The 22,190-nt window shown below is 44.5% G+C and overlaps 1 protein-coding gene across 2 annotated transcripts; it reads left to right on the top strand.

Moving 5' to 3' along the window:
* The first annotated feature begins 67 nt into the window (after positions 1-67).
* arid2 (AT rich interactive domain 2 (ARID, RFX-like)) lies at positions 68-10,997 on the top strand. 2 transcript variants are annotated; one of them, XM_031583401.2, is made up of 11 exons: positions 68-748; positions 1,076-1,151; positions 1,498-1,632; positions 2,171-2,361; positions 2,550-5,047; positions 7,634-7,803; positions 7,968-8,106; positions 8,271-8,353; positions 10,153-10,276; positions 10,365-10,456; positions 10,656-10,997. In XM_031583401.2, the coding sequence occupies exons 1-11, from the start codon at positions 511-513 to the stop codon at positions 10,765-10,767; spliced, it is 3,858 nt and encodes a 1,285-aa protein (XP_031439261.1). In that variant the 5' UTR covers positions 68-510; the 3' UTR covers positions 10,768-10,997. The 2 variants fall into 2 exon arrangements, with proteins under 2 accessions (XP_031439261.1, XP_031439262.1); XM_031583402.2 differs by having other exon boundaries at positions 7,637-7,803.
* The last annotated feature ends 11,193 nt before the right edge of the window (positions 10,998-22,190 follow it).

Below are 22,190 nucleotides of genomic sequence, written 5' to 3' on the forward strand. Positions count from 1 at the left end.
TCTAAAGGTCATAGCATGATGAAAGCCTTTTTGAATGCCCACCCTAGAAATAGAAGTCTCCCATGTCTAGTTATGTGGGGAAAATAAATAACACTTGTGTGCAGTGACTCATGCAAAGTGGTCACTGAGGATGGCATCACCTGGACATTTTGGTTTCTGATGGTAATTTTTAGCAGTTTTTCGTGCAGGTTTTTTTGTTTTGTTTTTCTCCTCTGTGTGAATGACCTGCCTCTCAGCAGTTCCGTTTTAATGCACCTTACGGCTGCTTGAGTTGAAGCTTAATTGACTCTCCCTCGCTGTCTTTGGGGAATCAATTACTCCGACCTCCGTTTCTAAGGCACGCCTGGTCAGACATAATAAATTAGAGCTCCATTGCAGTCCCCAGTGAAAGGCCAGTTGTTAGTTGGACCATTTGCAGGTTCCCTGCAGTGCGTCTGAACATTGCACGATTATTGTTTTTTACTTATTTTCTGTAATTTAATGAATTTAGCCGGTTAATGTAAATTGACAATGGTCTTTGCATTTCCAGATGTTATGAGGTGTATTCATTATGTGTGTGTTATTTGTGCTTTGCCCTCCACAGACCTGCTCGTGCGACTAGTGTCCATTGATCTGCACACGTTTGGCCCCGACGCCCTGACCGCTGTCAAGCTCATTGAGCACCAGGCGTCCAGCAGCCAGGTGGCGGAGGTGCGGCCGCAGCTCGTGGAGCACGTCCCTTCCCCCATGCAGGGTACACCTGGACCAGGTGAGTGTCTCCCACTAACCCCCCTATCTAAATCTGACTCACGGTGGCGGTGGTGTCATCATTGGCAGTCTCGTGCATGGGAAAAGTGTCTGCTAATTTCATCATTGCTTCAGCACTGCCACCCGATGGACACAAGGGAGTACTGCACTTTGTACATACCGGGTGTAATTTTGCATAGCTCAGCAAGATCATGGTGATCGGAATTGGCGAAGTACAAGTTGGCATATTAAGCAGAGATATTCATGGGAAGTTGAATAATTAATAACCTCTTTGTACGTCCATGCTTTTCTTAATCTTTCACTTCATCTTGTTCATTCTTCTTCATAGCGCCAAGAGTCCCTGTTCAGTCTACTGCTCCTCCTGGTATTGTTGAGCTAGATGGAGAGAAGTTTACCCTTCAGTGGTGAGTAGCTTGCATTCAACACATGAGCTCTAAGGAAAACAATGTGGGGTTTTTTTGGGTGTTTTTTTTTTTTTTTTTTTTTTTTAAGTTATTGTCGGGCGCAATGCTCATATTATTACAGTGTCTACTTGCAAAAACTGACACAGTGGTATTGCAGTAGTACTGTTTTAGATCTGTTAACATTACCCTTTTGTTCCCATGTGGAAGGCTAACATTTTACTGTTTGTTATATGAAATCAATCTAGTCTCAAGTCACTCAGTCTCAGTTTGAGACCCTGAGTATGTGTTGAATGTGCATGTGTAACATTTCTAACTGATTATGTTCTGTGCACTGCTTGGCCTGCAGGCTGAATGCTCACTTTGAGGTGCAGGTAGAGGGCTCGGTCTCGCGCTCAGAGATGTACTCGGAGTACCTGGCCACCTGCAGCAAGACGGCCCGGAGCGGAATCCTCACCTCCTCGGGCTTCTACAAGTGCTTGAGGTAAGGCCCAGGCAGAGGCAGATTCTGCCCTAACTCTTCAGCAGTAAAACGGCATGAAGCTGGAGCCCTTTGCAACCACACCCGGAGGGAAACTCATCAGCAGTTTAGTCAGTGTTCAGCTCTCTGCAGACTGCATGCATCTCTTCAGTATCATTTCTTTGTATGTTAAATGGATATTTGGTCTTAAACCGTGATCATTACTTCTACTGTGTAAATGAATTGTACTGTGATTGCTGCTGTCTACAGTTGCTTGAATTGTCTAAATAGATATAACCCCATTGTGACTGCTGGCACATAGGACCTTGTCTATATCTTTCTATGAAGTTATATTTGCACAAATGGCTATGCAAATACAGTGTTCTAACCAAATGCCCTAAACGTCAAGCCGACACACTATGGCAGTGGTCAGCCTTGGTTAATCAAGACAGTTACTTTCACTGTGTGTGTACAGGAAAGCATTTGCATTCTGAATACCTTCATAGTTCATCTTTTGGGAAAGCACAGATGAACTGTAATAAACTGTTCATCGTTATGCCAGGATGATCTTCCCTAATCACTCGGTCAAACGCATGGATGACTCCAAGACCAACGGCCAGGCCCAGATCCACGTGGTTGGGATCCGGAGGCGATCCATCACTCTCCCCATCCAGCTGTACTATCAGCAGCAGCAGCCCAGCCCTGTTCCCAAGCACGAAGCCCCCTCTGAACCTCTACAGGCCCCCCTAACAGGTAAAGCCAACCCCCCACCCCCACCTCAGTGTTGCTGCTCCCAGCTGTATAGTTGACTGGTTATGCTTGGCATTCTGTGACTTGGTATGAAAAAGTAAATGTGCAGTCCTGTGTAAGATTTAGTTTGGTCTTCAAAGTCTTTGTTCTGACTTTTACCCATGATTTTCTCACTCTGTCTCCCCACGCAGGCCTCCCCCCTGGCATGGGTGGGCAGTTTGTGCGGGCATCTGTCCCCAGCCTTACAGCCAGCCAGGCAGCTCCGCAGGTGGCCTACGCCGTGCAAGCAGTGTCGCACCCGCCATCAGCCATGACTGTTCCCCCCCGCTTCTCGCCGGCAAATCCCTCCGGCCTGCTGATCCCCGCCGTCACGCCCACGCCGCCCAGGCCCGGCGACATCGTCAAAACGGCCATGATGCAGAGCTCCATCCCCACTGCCTCCGTGCCCCCCGCCATGCCCAACCACAGTGGGCTTCCTGCAGCCATGGCCCCACAGCACCACCAACAGCAGCCGCCGCAGCAGCTTCTGCACCACGCCCCCGTTACGCTCTTCCAGCAGGGGCCACAGCAGGCCCACATCTTCACGGGACGAGTCCAGGGCGTGTGTCCTCCAGGCCCGGGCCAGCGCCTCCCCCAGTCCGGCGCCACTTCCCAGGAGTCGGTGGTCCTGGCCTCACCGCCGCAGTTCGCCAGCACGCCCTCAATAGTAGCCGGCGGGCAGGTGTTCACTGTCGCCGGTGTCCAGAACACGCAGGGTTCCAGGGTCACCTTCCAGAACATCGCCCCCAAACCCGCACCTCAGCCCCAGGGGGTTCCTAACCAACAGCAGCAGCAAACCCAACAGCAGCAGCAGCCACAGCAGCAAAATGTGGTCATCGTAAGCCCCAACCCGCAGCCAAACCCAGCATTTGCCCCGGCCATCCACCAGATAGTGCTGACCAACCCCTCGGGCATGCCCACCGCTCAAACCATTCAGTTGGCCGGGCAGCCGTCCAGCTCCCCTGCTCCTCCCTCCTCGCACTGCCCCCAGACCTCCGGTCCCCTGCCACAGGGCATGGGCTCGCCCTCGCATCCGGGCCAGGGCCCCCCTCCCACTGTCAGTCAGATGCTCTCCGTCAAGCGCCAGCAGCAGCAGCACCTCCAGACGTACCCACCGCCCCCACCTCCTGGCCAGCCTACCTCTGCGGAGTCCAGCCTGATCAAACAGTTACTGCTTCCAAAGCGCGGGCCCTCCACACCCGGAGGGAAACTCATCCTCCCCGCCCCCCAGGTCCCTCCCCCCAGCAGCACGAGGGCACCCAGCCCGCAGGTGGTCTACCAGGTGTCCCCCGGCAGCCAGAGCACGCCGCAGCCCCAGCAGCTCAATGTGCAGTTGGTCCAAAGCCCACTGCAGGCCCAGGGCCCCGTACAGACTGTCCCCATCTCCAACCTGCAGCTTCTGCCTGGCCAGCTCATCTCCACCAGCACCCCGGCCACCATCCTCCAAGGTACGCCCACCAACCAGGTCACGTTCACGGTAGTGCCAAACGCTGGCTTCTCCGCCACAGGGGTAGCCCAGGGCGTGCCGTCGCCGCTGACGTCGCAGACGGGCCTGCCTGTCAGCGGAGCCCCGCCCTCGTTGGGGGTACAGGTGCAGCCCGTGACCCCACTCCAGCCCCCTCCTGGGGCCACGCCCCCCATCTCCGTGCCGCCGTTCCGAGCGGACAAGATCATCTGCCAAAAGGAGGAAGAGGCCAAAGACGCCACGGGGCTCCACATCCACGAGCGCAAGATCGAGGTGGTGGAGAACTCCTCCCTGGGCGAGGGAGCCAAAACCAGCAACGGGGACGTGGCGGAGCCCAAGGGCCCCGGGGCCAAGCTGCTCAACGGGAGGAAGTGCGTTGACTCGAGTCTACCTCTGTACCACTCAGGGAACAGCCAGCCGGCCGGCGCTCAGGGCACACAGACAAGTGTCAACGGCCCTGCAGTGGAGGCCGGCGATGCTGCCAGCACTGGGAAGCTGAGCCCTGCTGGCCAGACTCAAGACCCCCGAAAGCTCCTGGTCAACGGGGTTTGCGATTTCGACCGAGGGGACATTATGGGCTCGGGCACCCACCTCGGCAAAAACATTCCAAATCACAAAGCTTCCAAACACGTGGGGAACGGGGAGGTGGCCCCGTCTCCCAAAGGGCACGGAGCGGTGCTGGGCGCGGACTCTATTCCTCAACCTCAGCAGGACACTGCCAAAGCAGAGCCGGCGGAGCGTGTGGCCAACGGGCCCAAGAGTGTGGGCCGCGGCGCCGAGCTCTCCAACGGGCCCTCGGGGCAGAACTATGCCGCTCCCACTCCCCACCTGCGGCTCCAGCAGCCCCCCCACCACCACCACTCGCCGCCCCTCCTGCCCGCAGCCAGTGGAACCTTCCAGAATCCTTACGGGTCTGAAGTGAAACCCCAGCCACAGCCAGCGAACGGAGCTAGCGAGAACCGGGCGCTCAAGCGACCCGCAGAAGATGGGGAGCGGGGGCCCCAGTCCGGCATCCCCAGCAAAGTGGGCGTGCGGATAGTCACCATCAGCGACCCCAACAATGCTGGGCACAGCGCCACCATGGTGGCCGTGCCGGCCGGTGCCGACCCAAGCACAGTAGCAAAAGTAGCAATAGAGAACGCAGCGCAGCAGAAGCCCTCATCGCAGCAGGAGACGGCTCCTCAGGTAAGGCTGTCAGAACACACTCACTCACTCGCACGCACTCACACAGACTCTCACACACACACTTTCACTCACACACACTCACCCTCATCACACACGCACGCACGCACTCACACAGACTCACACACACACACACACACACGCACGCACTCACACAGACTCTCACACACACACTCACCCTCATCACACACACACACACGCACGCACGCACTCACACAGACTCTCACACACACACACGCACGCACGCACTCACACAGACTCTCACACACACACACACACGCACACACGCACGCACGCACTCACACAGACTCTCACACACACCCTCACCCCCCCACACACATACACACACACACACACCCTCGCCACACACACACACTCACTCACTCACTCACTCACTCACTCACTCACTCACTCACTCACTCACTCACTCACTCACTCACTCACACCCTCACCCCACACACACGCACGCACTCACACAGACTCTCACACACACACTCACCCTCATCACACACGCACGCACTCACACAGACTCTCACACACACGCACACACACGCACGCACGCACGCACTCACACAGACTCTCACACACACCCTCACCCCCCACACACACACACACACACACACACACATACACACACACACACCCTCACCACACACACACACACACACACTCACTCACTCACACCCTCACCCCACACACACACACACACACACTCACCCACACTTTCACTCACTCACTCACTCTCACACACACACTCACACACACACACACACTCACACATGTTATTCCTACTGTTGTGCTCAGCCTGCTTAGTTACCCCATGTGCTATGGTGGAGAAGTAAAATGAAGAACCTAGTTTGACCAAAAAGGAAAATTCCATTAATACAAATTCTTGTGGAACTAAAACCCTCCATTTGGTTTTCTTTTTCTGTGAAATATAGGTTAACAGTAGTGTGTCTTACTCTAGAGTGTAGACCTCTTTTATATGATGTATGCCTTTGAAATTTGAAAAGGCTGAAGTTCAAATCCTGCCCCCTTTGCATGACTTCTGCCCCTGCTCTTCATATATGGCTTTCCTGGTTAGCTTAATGCTTCTGATTTGGCTAAACAAGAGCATTATAGTTACAGACTTTCATGTGGGCTTGGAGCAGGAAATAGAAGGCAGGCCGTGTCAGCAGGCCTTAGGAACAAGACTGAGAACCTATGCTTTGAGTTAGCACTGTTATGACTACATACGTGATGTGATGTGATCCTCAAACTGTGTGAATTCCCCAAACTTTCGGAGGGACTTCCCCCATGCTAGCTTGTGGCAAACGCCTGTGTGTGTCTTGACTGGATTAACTATTAATTTTGTACCAAGTCCTCTGTGAAATCACAGCTTAGTGTGGCGATGTGGTCATTTTGTAACTTTCCTAGATGTCATGCCATGCTTATTTGTTTTCATGATTCGAGGAAAGTGAGCTATTGTATGAAAAGAGATGCAGACTGTTTCATGTCTGTGCTTCAAGCACTCTAGCGCCACCATCAGGTCAAAGCTGGAGGTGCATTTACGCACATAACTTGAATTCCTATGCCTGATTTTCAAATATGAGGTATCATTGAATTCCTATTATGTCAATTTCTGCCCTACTAGATTTTCCACCATATTGGATTTTATGAAAAAGGTTTTTCCAATCTTAACCAAAATTGGTACAGATGATTTTCAGACCAAGCCTCAGAATTGTATTTGTTAGCTTTTCAATTTGCTCAAAATGATGTCACATCTTAGCAACACTTTGAGTTATCAAAACCAACCTTGGTACCTGGACCCGCCGCCCAACAGGAGGGGAGGTCATATCTGTAGTTAAATAACGTAAAACTTACTGTGAGTGCTTATGGCAATGCCCTTGACATAGTGACGTCAAGTTTCCATGGCAACGATAGCCTGCTTGGCCCCCTCATTACCGCTTGCAGCCATATTGCCTGTGTGTGTGTGTGTGTGTGTGTCCTGTGTCGCCTCCATAATATGCACGTGTGTGTTGGAGTGTGTCGTCGTGTGCCATTAAAAACCTGACAATTATTTTAGCCGTTTTAACAGTCAGTTTGTTTACTGTTTTCTCTGTTCTCGCTGCTTGCCCCGTCAGTGTCCTTAATGTGGTTTAAGTAATGTGATCACGATCAAGAGTCTACATATCTGGTAGAAATTAGCACTGATGTGCTGTGAAAGGTTGTTCAGATTAATCTGTCAGTTTGCCTGCCAAAGTTATTTTTTGTCACACGTTTTTCAACACGTCCTAACCACTTGCATCACTAACTCTGGTGTGGCTTCTTAATATTAATATTTCTAAATGAAGAGCCAAAACAGCTTGGCAACCTAGGAAGTCACTTCACAACCAGTCTGACTACCTTCCTTTATAACCTGATGTTTGTCACTCTGCAAAAACCCTACAAATAAGTTTTCAACTTTCCAACATTAATCAAGATGGATAAGATTGCCTAGCTTCAGCAAGTGCAACTCCCCCGGTTTCAAGCTACATACGTTTCCGTGACTCCATCCCTGACACAGAACTTGTTCTGAAACGGTCTTGTCTTTGTTTTGTGCCCTTTCAGCAGTCTGTGTCGGCAGCTATGCCCATGGCCCCCGCCGTGCCCCAGCCCCTGCAGGGCAGCAGTGCGAGTCCCAGTCCGTCTCTGGGTGGCCCACAAGCCACAGCGGTACCCCAGGAGCAGGCCCGGAAACCTGGCCAGAACTTCAAGTGTCTGTGGCAGTCCTGTAAACGGTGGGTGGACATGAGGTGGTGGATGCTCCTCCTGTTGAAACGAGATTGATAAATATTTATTTTTTTCCCGCCATATAGTTAAATTAAACTAGGTTTATTTTTATGGGGCTGTCGTATGACCAGATTGATAGGCTCTCCCTGACCTTGACCCATATCTTGTGCAGGTGGTTTGAGACGCCATCTCAGGTGTTCTACCACGCCGCCACTCAACATGGCGGGAAGGAGGCGTACCCTGGAACATGCCTCTGGGAAGGCTGCGAACCCTTCCCACGGCAAAGACTATCCTTCATCACTCACTTACAGGCAAGATTGCATCTTCATGCCGTGTCTCTGTTTCTTTCTGTCACTTTTAATTATTTGCCTGGACTTCGGTGCCCCGTTCACATTCTTCCTGTGGGCCTGCTGGCCTAGATTTCAGGCGGGCTTCAGATTTGCCCTCTAAGTGTGTGTGTTACTGCTGTCCACAGGACAAGCACTGCTCAAGGGACGCACTAATCGCTGGCCTGAAACTGGAGGAGCAGAGGCAAAGCGGAAATCAGAATACTTCCAAGTATGTACCCTACTTTTATTTTTTCTAGCAAATTTTTCGTTGTGATGTTTTGTAATCATCTTGGTGCAATGTGAATGAAAATATATTTTCCTTTATAAGCAAATGTGCCTTGACTGTTACGTTCCAAGGCATTAAGCACGTAATTATTTGAGGCGAATTTTAACCTGTAACAAAAAGGGGACATTTTCTTATCCAGTCTGAATAATGATGTGAGTTAACTCTGCTTTAAAAAGCTAAAAAGCTTGTCAGGCAATGCCAATGTATTCCAAATTATTGCTTTTGGACAGGATCAGGGATTAAAGTATTCCGGCACTGTGCCGGATTTCCGGCGTGCGGCGTTTGGCTGCGAAAAAAAATATTTTATTAATTTTGTTTTGTTTTTTTAAACACGTCTCGATATCATCACCATCACTTTCGAGTTTATGAGTTCGTCTGCCAATGAAATGAAAGGAGCACAACTCTCCGGCTCTCAAAATAACATTATTAGCCAATCAGAAGTAGATTGGGGCGGGTCTTGGGGGAAAATGTGCTTCAAACACCGACTTTTCTCTATCACTCTGCCTAGCGTAGATGCCCGAGTAGAGAGACATCACACCAAAGGAGAGTAGGATGGAAAGTAAGTTCATGAAAATAAATGGCGCTGGGCATGGATAGAAGAGATGGGAAGGGATGGACAGTACGCCTTTTGGTAGCTGGTGTAAGAAGTTAAGAGAAGCAGGTGCTTGCTTCTGCACTTTGTGCTCGAGAAAGCTAATATATGCAACTAGCTCTCCAACACACAACGCCTTTACCGGGAGCAACATCCACAGCTGATGTACCTGCATCAATAACTGACCGTGTGTGTGACGTGTGTTTGACTAAACTGTCAATATCCAATCGGCATGCCGCTATTTTAACACACGGCATAACACCAGAGTTTAAAAGACGTATTTCGGAAAAGCTAAAAAAAAAACGGCATGTTTTCCTTAAATGTCGACGAAGCCACCAACAAGTACATCGACAAAGTCCTGTTTTGTATTCATTTCCTAACATTAAAGTTACCAGTTCTTGTAACATTTTAATGTTTTGTTTGTTATTTATTGTATTGATATATTCTCTATTAACAAAGTAGGCCTAATTATGGAAATGTTGCAATATAAAACTACATTATTATCTACAGTTCACTGTTGCACTTTAAGTAAATCGCTGTCCTTTTTCATATATCCTCAATGAAATGGTTGCAAATCAAATCTTCTTCCACTGACATACCCTTATATCATGTCACCTTGTGATTGTAGGTCATCTTGTAACCTTTCAAGGACAAAGCTTAGCAGCAAAACTTGATATCAAAAGAAATCGTGAATGCTACATGTGTTAGTACCATATTGTAGTGAGGTGGAGGACTGTTGCTGACCTTTCTTGGGATTGCAGTTTCAAAAGTCAAACCATAATCTGCAATCATTCATTTCTAAATGTTTGTTTGTTTGTTTGTTTGTTTGTTTTTTTTACCCTGCGAATGTGTCCATGCCACGAGACACGACCCCCCCCTCCCTCCCACACACCCAAAAAAGTTCAGGCTCAGGATTTTTTTTTGCTTTAACCCCTGCAGGATAATACCTTTCAGAAACCAATGCAGTGTGACCACATCTGCGGCAGCCAGTCTTTTGCTATGTCTGTTTGGGCACAGAGTTTATCACGAGGACCAAAGTAGTTCATGTTCAGGGATCTCCTGGTTCCAGTTCCCCAGGGTGTAAGCACTTTAGCACTCGCCCAGGGAACTCGAATGAGCCCGTCAACTAAAGATTTGTGTTTTTCCTCAGGTCTCCACCAGTAGCGGCCAGCAGTCCGACCCCAAGAGCACAGAAAGCTATTGTCAATCACCCCAGTGCTGCCCTAATGGCACTGCGCAGGGGGTCACGGAACCTGGTCTTCAGGGACTTTACCGTATGTATCTCCACGGTGTTCCTCATAAACCTATAATGACTGTTTTTATGTGCATGTGATGAATTTTTATCATTGTTTCTTTCCTCAGGATGACAAAGAGGGACCAATGACCAAACACATACGACTAACTGCTGCCTTAACGTTAAAGAACGTCGCCAAGTACTCGGACGATGGGCGAAGGTAGGAGGACATGTTTAATGCTAAAATAGCTACAGACGGTTGGCAGGCACATAACATTTCTATCTTGCATCGTCAAGACAATTATATTTCATCATTTGCACATTGGTGACATAAAAAGAATGGTAACATTTTTTTTTTTATATTTTATCTGAAACATGTAGAAATGTGAGATTCTATTCTGACACTTCTTTCCTTGTAGGTTGGTAAAACGGCATGAGTGCCACCTGTCGGTCCTGGCGCTCAGCAACATGGAGGTCTCCACAACGCTTGCCAAATGCCTTTACGAACTGACTCACACCCTGCAGGCTTGAGCCAAGCTGAATTCCCAAAAAAAGGAAGAAAAAAAAAAAAACAACACCACGAGGAAAAACACTCTTCCTGTAGTGCTGGCGAACAAGTCTGTCGTGTTGGCCACATGGGGCAGAGCTCCCCAAGGCCTCCCCCCTCCCTTCCATTTCTGTTCCCAGTATGCTTGGACTACCCGCTACAATCACACCCATCTCCTCCCTCCTTCACAAAAACAAACAAACAATAACATAAACAAAAAAGAAAAAAACACAAACTGCCATGGGGTCTTCCACCAGCCACTCAGAAACCAGCCACCTGCTCCACACTCTCCAATCAAGCCACCTTTCTACTCCCCGTCTCCAGATACGAGCACATTTTTTTTAATCCTGGATGAGTGTCGGTCCACTGAAGGTTCTGGTTCTGGCATGGATGCAGGGTGTGGGTCGAGAAACGCAGCGAGTAGGTGAGGAAGGGGTGGGTCGCAGGCGGACGACTGGCAAGATTTTTTTTTTCTTTGGAACTTGATAGCTTGGGTTTTTTTTCTTACTTGAGCCGATTATATTTTCACTTATTTATTATTGAAATAAATACCAATATGATTAAATGAGTAAAAAAATCTTGTAAATACTTGTGAATAAGTATAAAAAAAAAGAAGATAAGTTCTCTTTCATGCCGCTGCAGCCACTGGAGAAGTCACTCTGTGGAATAATAGCATTACTTTGGTAGGTTCACTTAGGGGAGTTTTTTGTTTGTAATTTTTTTATGATCCCTGGTTACTTGTATGAAATGTGATTCTATACTCAGCAGTGGATGAATGTACGTAAACCCTGTAAATATTTCTGCAAAGGTACTGATGCTGTAAAGTTTGGGGGTGGGTGGGGAGGGACAGTTGTTTTTTTTTTTTTTTTTTTTTTTTTTTTTTGTGGAACTGATTTTTTTTTTTTGTATTATAGAACCTTGTAGAACTCATTTTGCTGGCTGAAAGAGTATGGAATAATATATCTCATGTCATTTTTGTAGAAGAAAAGAAAAAAGACAAACAAAAACTATTGAAGGTATTTTTTTTCTTCTCCTGCCCCCCTTAACATGTATCCACTGTAAACGTTTTTTGTCATAGGACGAGCTCATGGGCCCGTACCAAATTCTTTTTGTATTTGTAAATTGGTTTAAATACATGGAGTTTTATACAGGTTTTCTCCTGTGTTATTTGCTTTATGTGCAGGTATGATATTTTCTTCACTACTTTTTTCTATCTTAATATAGTGTGGAGTTTTATTGTACTATTTTTTCATTCTTACTACCATGCCACATTCCGGCTCCCAGCTTCTCAGACTGTCTCCTCTCTGCGGTGTGTTGTGTAACATTTATAACTGCCTGTTGTGTTAGCATCCAAGCAGGGGACTCCCACCCCATCACCATTTCTGCAGTGTCTGTAGGGTGTGCGAATATACATATACCTAACAGTCTGTTATAGATTGGCTTTATTTACTTTGGTGACTGTTTATAGTTTTTAAATAAAAGACTGAACATTTTTTGTGTTCTGTTTTTTGTTTTTGTTTTGGGGAGGGGGGTTTCTCGTTTGTTTTGTCATTGAACTACTGCTGCCGTAAACGTCTGCATCATCAGTTTCCTCCTGTGCTGCACTGTGCCAATGGTGCATAAAACTAAATTTTATTTGTGGATTTTGTTTTTCAAACTTGATTTGTTCATAGCATTAATAAAGCTTGTCTGCATATTTGTGGTGCAGAGCATTTGCACAGGATCTCTTGTTTCAGACTCAGGTGAAGGTTCAACCAAAGCAATTCTTGCATACATACATACTTATACATACTGTCGTCGACAAAACCAGGACTATTCTTGAGAACATGTACTTGTTTCTCTCTCTTTTTTTTTTTTTAAACCTTTTACCTTGTGTTTTGTGGTGAAATGCAGCGTAATGACGTGTTTACTGTGTGATGGTCAACTCAAAAGTGACTTCAACAGGCCGATAAGATCTCATGCAAATAATTGAATCTCTCGACGCAATCACAGCATTCTGAAGAAAAAAGTAAATTTTCTCAAGAGTGGTCCTCAATTATTGTCCATGACTGTATGTATGTACCTTGGCACCGCGTGGCACAGTCGCATGTCAGAGAAACCATAAGGGCATAACATGCGTTACCAGGGATTTCAGTTCAAGTCTTGGATATTTCAAGCCTGTTCAAAAGGATGCGATATCTACTTCTCTGTGGGGTCTTCAATGTCAAGTATGCAGAGCGTAGATTCAAATAGTAGTTGTTAATCTTCAAATTCTTTGGTATAAAATAGTGAAATAATAAAGTTGAGATATATAAAAAGGAAATGTAACTCCTTACTAATTGTGCATATGATGCGTTGATGAATGTCATCTTGGACCAGCAAGATGACATTTATACCACACCATAATTAAAATGAGTTTGTCATTGTTGGAATAGAATGTGTTTGTTGACAAAATGGTGAATATGTTTTATCGATGCGTAGATCAAGGTGTGTTCAATCTTTTTTTCTGATATTGTGAGCAACTCTTGAACACTGGAAGAAAAAAAATCCATGTTAGGACTTATTGCCATTTAGTGGTGGCACTACCAGACTGTTGTGCATAAGATGGAGAGTACATTTGGATGAAGGTGCCCAGGTGGGTAGCGTTGCAGTGGCTACTTCATAGGCAAGCATTCAACATGATGCAGGTACAACTTTTGATTTAAAGACCAGATTCGTCACTGTTTTGTTTTGGGGGATTTTTTTCTTGAGATAGTACAGTCGAGACGGCCAGGAAGTGAGTGGGATCGGGAAATGAATGCGGATCAGAATCAAACCCAGGTCCTCAAGGACACTTCAACTCCTGTATGTTTCGGATGCTGTAGCTCGCACCACAGTTCTCCTAGCTGCTGTGTTAAGAATCACTTAAATTCAACTCCATGCTAGCAGACCTATTAGTTTGGTATTGCAGCAGTCTATATGTGGGATGAGTTCCTACACAAGGACTACAGCTCATTTCCCTATGGCATTTGTTCTGGAAACCACTGATTCTGGGTCTTAAGAGCTCCCCTTGGTTTCTAAGCTTGAAGTTGTTTCAATGTCTCATGCTGTACTATGTTGTACATGGTAGGTTGTGAGGAAGTTTTAAGAACCTTCTCAGGCATTGCTGAAGTGAAGTTTTCCAATTTCCCTGAAAGAGAAAAAGAAGAGGAGAGGACAGTCCTCGTCCTCAGTTTTAAGTATTGGGCCGCTGAAAGCCCAACCTAGGGCTCCATAGTAGACGTAGACAGGCTGATGACGCAGAGCTCCTCTGCGCCACATGGATTCCAAGTTGGAATAGCCCTTGACTGGCATCAAGAGAGAGAAAAAGACTTATCACGCCATAATTTCAGCCATGCAGGTACCACAGTGAGCAGTTAGCAAAAAAAGGAAGTCTCGTATTATATCTTAACCTCTAACGCTTTAGAACTGTACCACTTAAACCGGAGTTTTTGGAGTTTAAGACGCACGTGTGCGCAGGGGTGAACGTAATTTCTGTGTAAAAAAAAAAGAAGCTTGGGTTTAGCTGATACGTACAATGATACCAGAATGCTCTTTACAATATCCTATTATTAAAAGCAAAATAATATCATTAACTAAGATATATCCGCGCAAATATCAATGTGCTGTTTATAATATCCTATTAATAAAATATTAGATATTTGTCTTAAATAAATTAAGAATATAACTGTTACTCTGTCGTCATTGCGCCGTCTTGGTTAGCCACAATATATTATTAGAAATCAATATTTGAAAATATTCTAAATATTAGGTTATACATACAATATAATACATATAAGGACTTTGGTTTTACCGTAAACCTATTTTTGGCAACCTGAAATTTAATCTAGCCCTCCTATTACCTTCAAATTTACTAACATCTTTTATCCTTGGGGTCAATTTGACCCCAGCAATTTAAACCTCCAAAAAAATATTAGAATTAAAATGTTTACCCGAGTTTACGTGTCAGGTACTTTATGTTTGTTTGTTGACTACCTAAATAGCTCTTTAAATAAAACAATACCCCCACCCACCCCCCTTATACATCCAGAATAGGCTACCTGTTAGGCGACTATGGACAAATATGCAGATCACCATAAAATCTCACTGATTGACCTAAAATTGGAGAGAGATATCCTTTTGGTGTTTTCATGGCTTCATATTATTTCTAAGTACATATTGTTATTATCTATAACATTTGGAATGAAAAACAATTTCTGTTATCAAGAATAGTAACAATGTGTGTATTATATATTTTATACAATTAAAACAGCCTGGGGTCAAATTGACCCCAAAGAACACCTATGCGTACAGCATGTGTACAGGACATTGAAAACATATCATCATGTTAAAATTGACCCCAAAGATAATAGGAGGGCTAGAGGCCTAAGCGAATGTGGCTTGTTTGAATGTCATATAAAATCAAACAGCCAATAAAGAAATCCTCACAATGGCGCTTGGCGATGTAGCCTAGACTACGCATGGTGCACAATAAATGCGTTATTAGCATTCGGGGTGCCTTTTTGTGAGAATAGAAACAAGCTCACACGGTTGTTCAAGTTTTCTATGTAACGTAATATAGCATTAAATTTACGTAGCCTAGACTACGCATGGTGCACAATAAATGCGTCATTAGCATTCGGGGTGCCTTTTTGTGAGAATAGAAACAAGCTCACACGGTTGTTCAAGTTTTCTATGTAACGTAATATAGCATTAAATTTACCTTTATAGCATTAAATTCACAAAGTCAAAGTTGTCCTACAAGACTACATAGGCCCACATGGGTACAAAAATAAAATAGCATACAAGCCTGCCATCTGTGTAATGGATGTGATATCGGTCTAATTCTTTGAAAAATCATTCTAATCTCTCTTTAAACCAGCACCAAGTTTAAGATAAAACGCACAAAAAGCGACCTCTAGTGGCAGTTGTGAGATTTCGTTATGACAGCAATTGAAAACACCTGAGCTATATGTTAAACCACAGGTGCTTACGACACATCTGTAAGTAGACGAAGGGTTGACTCAAAAACGATCCGCATACGGATGTAATTCTAGAATGTTGATTGGTTAAGATTAGTTACCAGGCAGGAACGGAAAACACCATTTATTTGATTGGCTAATACCAGGACCTCTACTTTTCCCTCTGAGCTGCAACGTCGTTTGCCTGACATTTAATGTGGTGTCACGTTTAACGTTGCTGTTCAACATTAATAGCAACTGAATTACACGTGTGTTAGGTGTAATCTGTAGCGTTAAATAACATAAACTGAGAGTGATTGATAAAGGATATGTTACACATCACAAACACACATAATCGATGGGTTTTTTGTGTGAAAGTTATTTAATTGGTTAGCTTAAATTACAGTATCTTACATAGGCTGACATGGCTACGATAGCTAACTAGCTACTGTACTGTGTTTGGTTAGCTCAAGCTAGCACTCTTACAAACACACATACATACACAATCGATAGGTTTTTGTAAAAAAAATAGTTCATTGGTTAGCTTAAATGACAGTCATTTATGCAAGCTGACTAAGTTTGGAAGACTTGAAAACTTCCAGACCTGAAGATGAAGACCTGAAGACAAAAGATCCTTTTTGAAGACAAAAGCCTCTGTTGAAGTTACCTAAACTTCATCAGCAGATTACACATCCCCATCCAGCTAAGGTAAATTGATTTACTTGCATTACAAATAATCTCAGGTAATGTTACAAGTCGCCAACAGCAAGCCTTCCCTTTAGTAGTGCTATATGCTTAGTTGCCCATGCTATTAAATAGAGGACCTTCACTTTTAATTTCGTGAAATTTTTCTTACAAGTAATGTTAGCCCACAGTAGCATAGCCTGCTGTCAAACGCTTCTGGTCAGTGCGCATGGATGACATTTGGCACGAATCAGTCACGTTAAATGCAGCGATCAGGGATTTAAATCTCCCGGTGCTATTGCAATAGTTTCGATGTTTTTGCTCTTTTTTCACGATGTGTTAATGACATTGTACATTGTACATTGTAGCATAGCCTGCTGTCAAACGGCTGTGGGCAGTGCCTTACCTTACCTGAGGGAAAATAAAGCGCTAGGTTGCGCTGCGCGCCAAAACTTTATGGATGACATTTAGCACGTTAAATGCAGCGATCAGGGATTTAAATCTCATGTTTTTATATACATGTACATTTACAGACATATACATGAACATTTACAGACTTTCTATGTGTTCACCAAACTAATGCTGTCATGTTCTCTCTCCCTCTTCTCGTTTGTGACAGTGTGCTACGTTGTGTTTTGTGTGTTTGTGAAGAGTAAGTGACATATTGTGTTTTATTTAGACATCCTTGAGAGATGGAGAGTTTTGCACGTCTGGACGCTATATTTTATTACCTTGCAAATGGTTCCCACCAACTAGGGAGTAGTAGGATACAGATGTCTTCTGTCGGTAGAGCAGCAAAGCAGTATGTGTTAGATATGGGTAAGTTGTACTATGTTAATTCAGGTAAGAGACGTCTAGTTGTACGTACTCCTGAGGAGAGGGACAGGGTACTGTATGAGTGCCATGACAGTGCAGCCACTGGAGAGCACCCACACAGAAGGCAGTGCAGAATTTTTATTGGCTGACTTTGAAAAAGGATGTAGAGGATTGGGTTGGTGCCTGTGAGCCATGACAGAATTAAGACTGTAGCACCTACGCTACACCCTATTAAGGTCCAGGGTCCCTGGCAGGTCATGGGAGTTGATTTAATTGGGCCGCTCAAAACGACATCCAAGGGTTACACCCATATCATAAGTTTTACTGATTTGTTCTCCAAGTGGGTCATGGCTAGGCCTCTGAGAGGCAAGAACGGTCCAGGGGTAGGACTTATGGTGACACAAACTGTTTTGGCACAGGGTGGTGTCAAAAAGATTATCACTGATATGGGAAGAGAGTTTGTTAATGACTGTAACAAAGCTCTTTTTGAAACCTTTGGGATAGAGCATGCTGTAACTTTAGCCTACCACCCGCAGAGCAATGGGCAAGATGAGCGCTCAAACCAGAACATTAAGCGCCATCTTGCAAAGTACTGTAATGAGGAGCAGAATGACTGGGACGTCTATCTGCAACACGCTGTTTATTCGATAAACACCTCGAAGCAGCGTTCCACAAAGGTAAGCCCATATTTTGCAATTTAACGGGTTCATCCCGGCAGCAGCGCCGATCCAAATGTAGATGACTGAGATCGCGAACAGTGAAGAGACGCTGCAGAGGAGGGCAGACTCACTTGCCAAAGTTCATGCCAAGGTTCAGGAGAACATTGCAATTGCCCAGGGTAGACAGAAATTGCAGTTTGAAACCCAGCAGAGGCGTAATGTTAAATGCTTTGATGTCAAGGAGGGCGATGAGGTCCTCGTGGCAGACCAAGAAAGCGGTGAAGTTAGGAAATGCGATGAATGAACGTTGGGCTGGACCGTTTAAGGTGGAGTCCATGACAGCCAAAAGAGTGTCCAGATCTGTTGACAGTGAGGGTCTTTCAAAGTGAAGTCAGATGGTGAATGTTCGTTTTGCCAAATGTTTTGCCATTTGAAGCCATATGTTCGTCGAACAGACACGCCCAAGATGTCGGCATCGCTTCTGATGTCCAGGAATTGAGTGTATTGTGCGACATCTCGATGGAAGCTGTAGGTGCTGAATGTAGGTATTTCTTCATTTATACATCTCCACATATGTACTGTCATGTCAAGTTCAATGTAGAGTGTTGAATGTGTTTCATGTTCCTTTTTCCTAAAAGGTGCAGATGTTGATCACACACACAGCAAGGCAGCAGACACAGGTGAGGGCACAACCTTGTACAGAGAACAAACATATTTGTACATACATAGATGTATATGTATAGTAGATGCTGAATGGTTTGTGTTTGTGTGTGTGTTTTTCCCAATTTCAGATATTCCTATTCTCTAAATAAGTTCAGAGGACGAGGTACATTTTCTAAAATGTATTAGTGTTCGTTTCAATGTATTAGTTTCTTCTGCTTTCTTCTTTTGATCTGTTGGTTATTTAACTCATTCACTGTTTTTCTGCAAAGGTAAAATGGTCTATAGTCTACCATGGTGAACCATCTTTTCCATTTAGTAGTAGTTTGGGGTGGACATTATGTGTAACTTCTATACACATGCTTCCAATCCATCAGGTACTGACGCAACAGATCCGCAATGATGTGGACAAATACGCGTCTTGATCAGCATTGGAAGTTGTCGTGCCACGTTGCGCGACGTAGACAGTCTGGCAGGCCCAGAGTTCAACTGGCTGACCGATGATGTAAGTAAAACTTAGAAATACATTTTTATTTTACTTTTTTCCTATCATGTTGTCGTCAAATTTCTTTTTCTTTCTTGTAGATTGTGAATACGCGCGTTGCAGTGATTGCTGCAGATCACAAACAACGTTCCACTGTAAGTAGTTTCTATTTTCTCTGTAGTCTGACAACCTACCAGTATCTGTTATTGTTTTGTAGAAGTTTACTCTGGTTTTTTTTGTCTTCACAAGACAAAGCAGTGTTCCACGCCCTTACCACAGACGCATACACGTTGTGGTGTCGTGACTGGACAGCACATAGTTGTGTTACGGAAAGAACTTTAAGCTGTATCAATGGCATTAAGCCAGATGGCGTGGTGCTACTGCCCCGTCTCGTAGGTCTGCGTTAAAATAAAGCTTTACAGGTTTGGTCAGCGGACACCTGGGGTTAAATGCGTTGTACTGTAGCTTTACAGGTTCGGTCAGCGGACACCTGGGGTTAAATGCGTTGTACTGTAGCTTTACAGGTTCGGTTAGATAAGGTGAAGTTGTGCCCTGCTGCTGGCGTTCCCTAGCCAGTCACTTGGAGTTAGACGTGCCTTGCTTCTGTCACCGGTCACATGGGTTAGACTTTGTCTTACAGGTGTGGTTAGCGCACACCTGGGGTTAGAAAGATGTGCCTTGTTTTTACTGTCTTACAGGTGTGGTCAGCGAGCAGTGCGTGTGTTGCGCTTGTAGGAAGTCCTTTACGGTTCCCAAGTGCGGCGTGCAATCTGTCAGCGCACACCTGGGGTTAGACGTACGCACTTCCACAGGTTGTATTTACTGTTTTTTGTAAGGGGACAGGTAAGTTTGGTTGTCTCTCCATTTTCCCCTTTAAATGTATGTTATATGTATACCATGTTCTATGTATGTCCCTGTGAAGTTTGTATGTCTGTCACACATGTCTGTTATACACATTTGTTATTTAAAAGTATCTAAGCATCCTTTTATTTTTCATTAACCTTGTGTGGAGGCTATCCTAAACAGGTCTTGCTTTGAATGGTGTTAGTAATCATGTTTTTTAAACAAGTATATGCTTTGCAGTATATTTCCACAGGTCTACTCAATGGAACACATCAAGACTCAATTAATTTAGACTGACCACAGCAAGACACTGCACCTGAAGACAGGCACCTATCTCCCTGCAATCACCCGACACTGAATGTCTTGCATCAAATTAAAAAAAAACATACACTGTCATAGTTTTTTCAATGTTTGCTATTGAATTGTATTTAAATTCGTTCAGATGTTGTTTATCATGTGTGCATATACATCTGCACCCTAGTGTAATTACTGCACTTGGTTTGGAAAATGTATTTATTGCTAGCTCTACTGATGGCTGTAATGTGTAAGTACTCAACTGTCAGTCAAAGTTCAGAGCAGTTATGTGTCACTGTCAAGATTATGTCACTGAATAAATAGATTGGTTTCAAAGACATTAATTGGGAACCTTTTTTAGAACCTAGTTTCTATCACCAATGTTTTCTATACCTCTGTAAAACTGTTGACTGTTTGTAACTAACATTACAAACAAATTGCAAGGAAGGTTGCTCTTTTCTTCGCAAACATATTTTTTGTTTGCCATTCTCGGAAACTGATTTCAATAACCTGTAGTATGCATAGGAGTTCAGGGGGCTTAGCATTTCTAGGTTGCTGCATTGATGTGCTATATTGTTTTGGATATATTGTGCATTTGTGCATAGTGTTACAGACAGTTAGTGTAGCAACTTCGTGACATGAGGAGTAGATGTTCAAGGTAAGAGACGTGTTTATTTATTTATTTATTTATTTATTAATTAATTAATTAATTAAACCGATGCGACCAAGATATGATGTCAACAGGTTGACTACCAGGCTAAGCTAACGCATCGTTTGGCTACGTTAGCTTACTGCTATGTATTTTCCACGGTTGAAAAGTTCGGTGAACAAGTCGGTTGTTTGTTTAGCCGTATGACTTCTTAAAAATTCGGTTAACAAAACAGCTGTGTATTAAAACGTATAACTTCACAGAATTAAAATAAAACGATCGTTTAAAAGTCAGGCAAACGACGTTGAAGCTCAGCGAAAAAATAGAGGTCCTGCTATTAGCCAGTTCCTGCCTGGTAACTAATCTTAACCAATCAACATTCTAGAATTACATCCGTATGCGGATCGTTTTTGAGTCAACCCATCGTCTACTTACAACATCAATGGGGCTTAAGAAGCCACGTGACTTCATCCAGAATTGGTTCAACTTTAAAACGCATCTAAGCTAACGTCTCTTTAAAAGGTTTTCAAGCGTAGTATAGCAGTAAATGCAGCTTACCTGGTCAATGACCCCTGTGTAGCTGTTTGAGGGTAATACCAGAGCCTGTCTAAGGGAAATTATCTGGTAATACCAATACACGATGCACACAGGAGGATCACTTCATGAAATCCTACAGCAGGACAAGCGCTGTCTGTAATGTTCATCTAAGTCCAGACAACTTGCCTATAGTCTGTCAGAAGTAGGAAGACTGAGTTTGAAATAGATGTTTTAGCTGGAATACTGAGGTCAACTTCTTCTTGAAAAAGTCTTCAAATTCAAGGCATACAAGGCAAAAAATGGTCTTATACTTAGTGATATGCATATGAACTATATAGTTGATGGGGAACAGTTGTATGGATAGTTGCCAGGTTTTACTCAACACTTATCAGCGTAACTCTGACATCAAGGAGGATTCTGACAATCCGTGATTTCTGTCATGACGTGGGACTTAACTTTGGTCTACAAGGATTCACTGGAAAAATGTAAGATTGACAGTTAAAGGAAGAAATACTTTATCAACATCCTGGTTGTATGACAGACTGACTACTCTTAATAGGTATGTGCATTTCTCCTGAGTGCATTAGATTCATCTGTGCGCTAAAAATATATCCCAGTTGAGACATAGTATGCTAGCTTATATGGGCCACTTACTATAAAAAAATTCTTAGCAGATTCTAAGGACTTTCTCTGATGTTTGATGGTACAGTGACCTACTTCAATCAATAATCATCTTTTCTGCCTCACATATATGGTCAGGTAAACCACCCTTCACATACTACAAAAGCAGCTTGGCGCATCTAACAAAATATATGCAGAGCAG

Source organism: Clupea harengus, chromosome 16 (genome assembly GCF_900700415.2).
Source record: "Clupea harengus chromosome 16, Ch_v2.0.2, whole genome shotgun sequence".
Taxonomy (NCBI): Eukaryota; Metazoa; Chordata; class Actinopteri; order Clupeiformes; family Clupeidae; genus Clupea; species Clupea harengus.

Coding starts and splice junctions, on each gene's coding strand:
- arid2 (XM_031583401.2), top strand. CDS start 511: ATGGTCTTTGCATTTCCAGATGTTATGAGGTGTATTCATTATGTGTGT. Junction 2,362..2,549: donor TCTACAGGCCCCCCTAACAG/GTAAAGCCAACC, acceptor CTCCCCACGCAG/GCCTCCCCCCTGGCATGGGT. Junction 5,048..7,633: donor AGCAGGAGACGGCTCCTCAG/GTAAGGCTGTCA, acceptor GTGCCCTTTCAG/CAGTCTGTGTCGGCAGCTAT.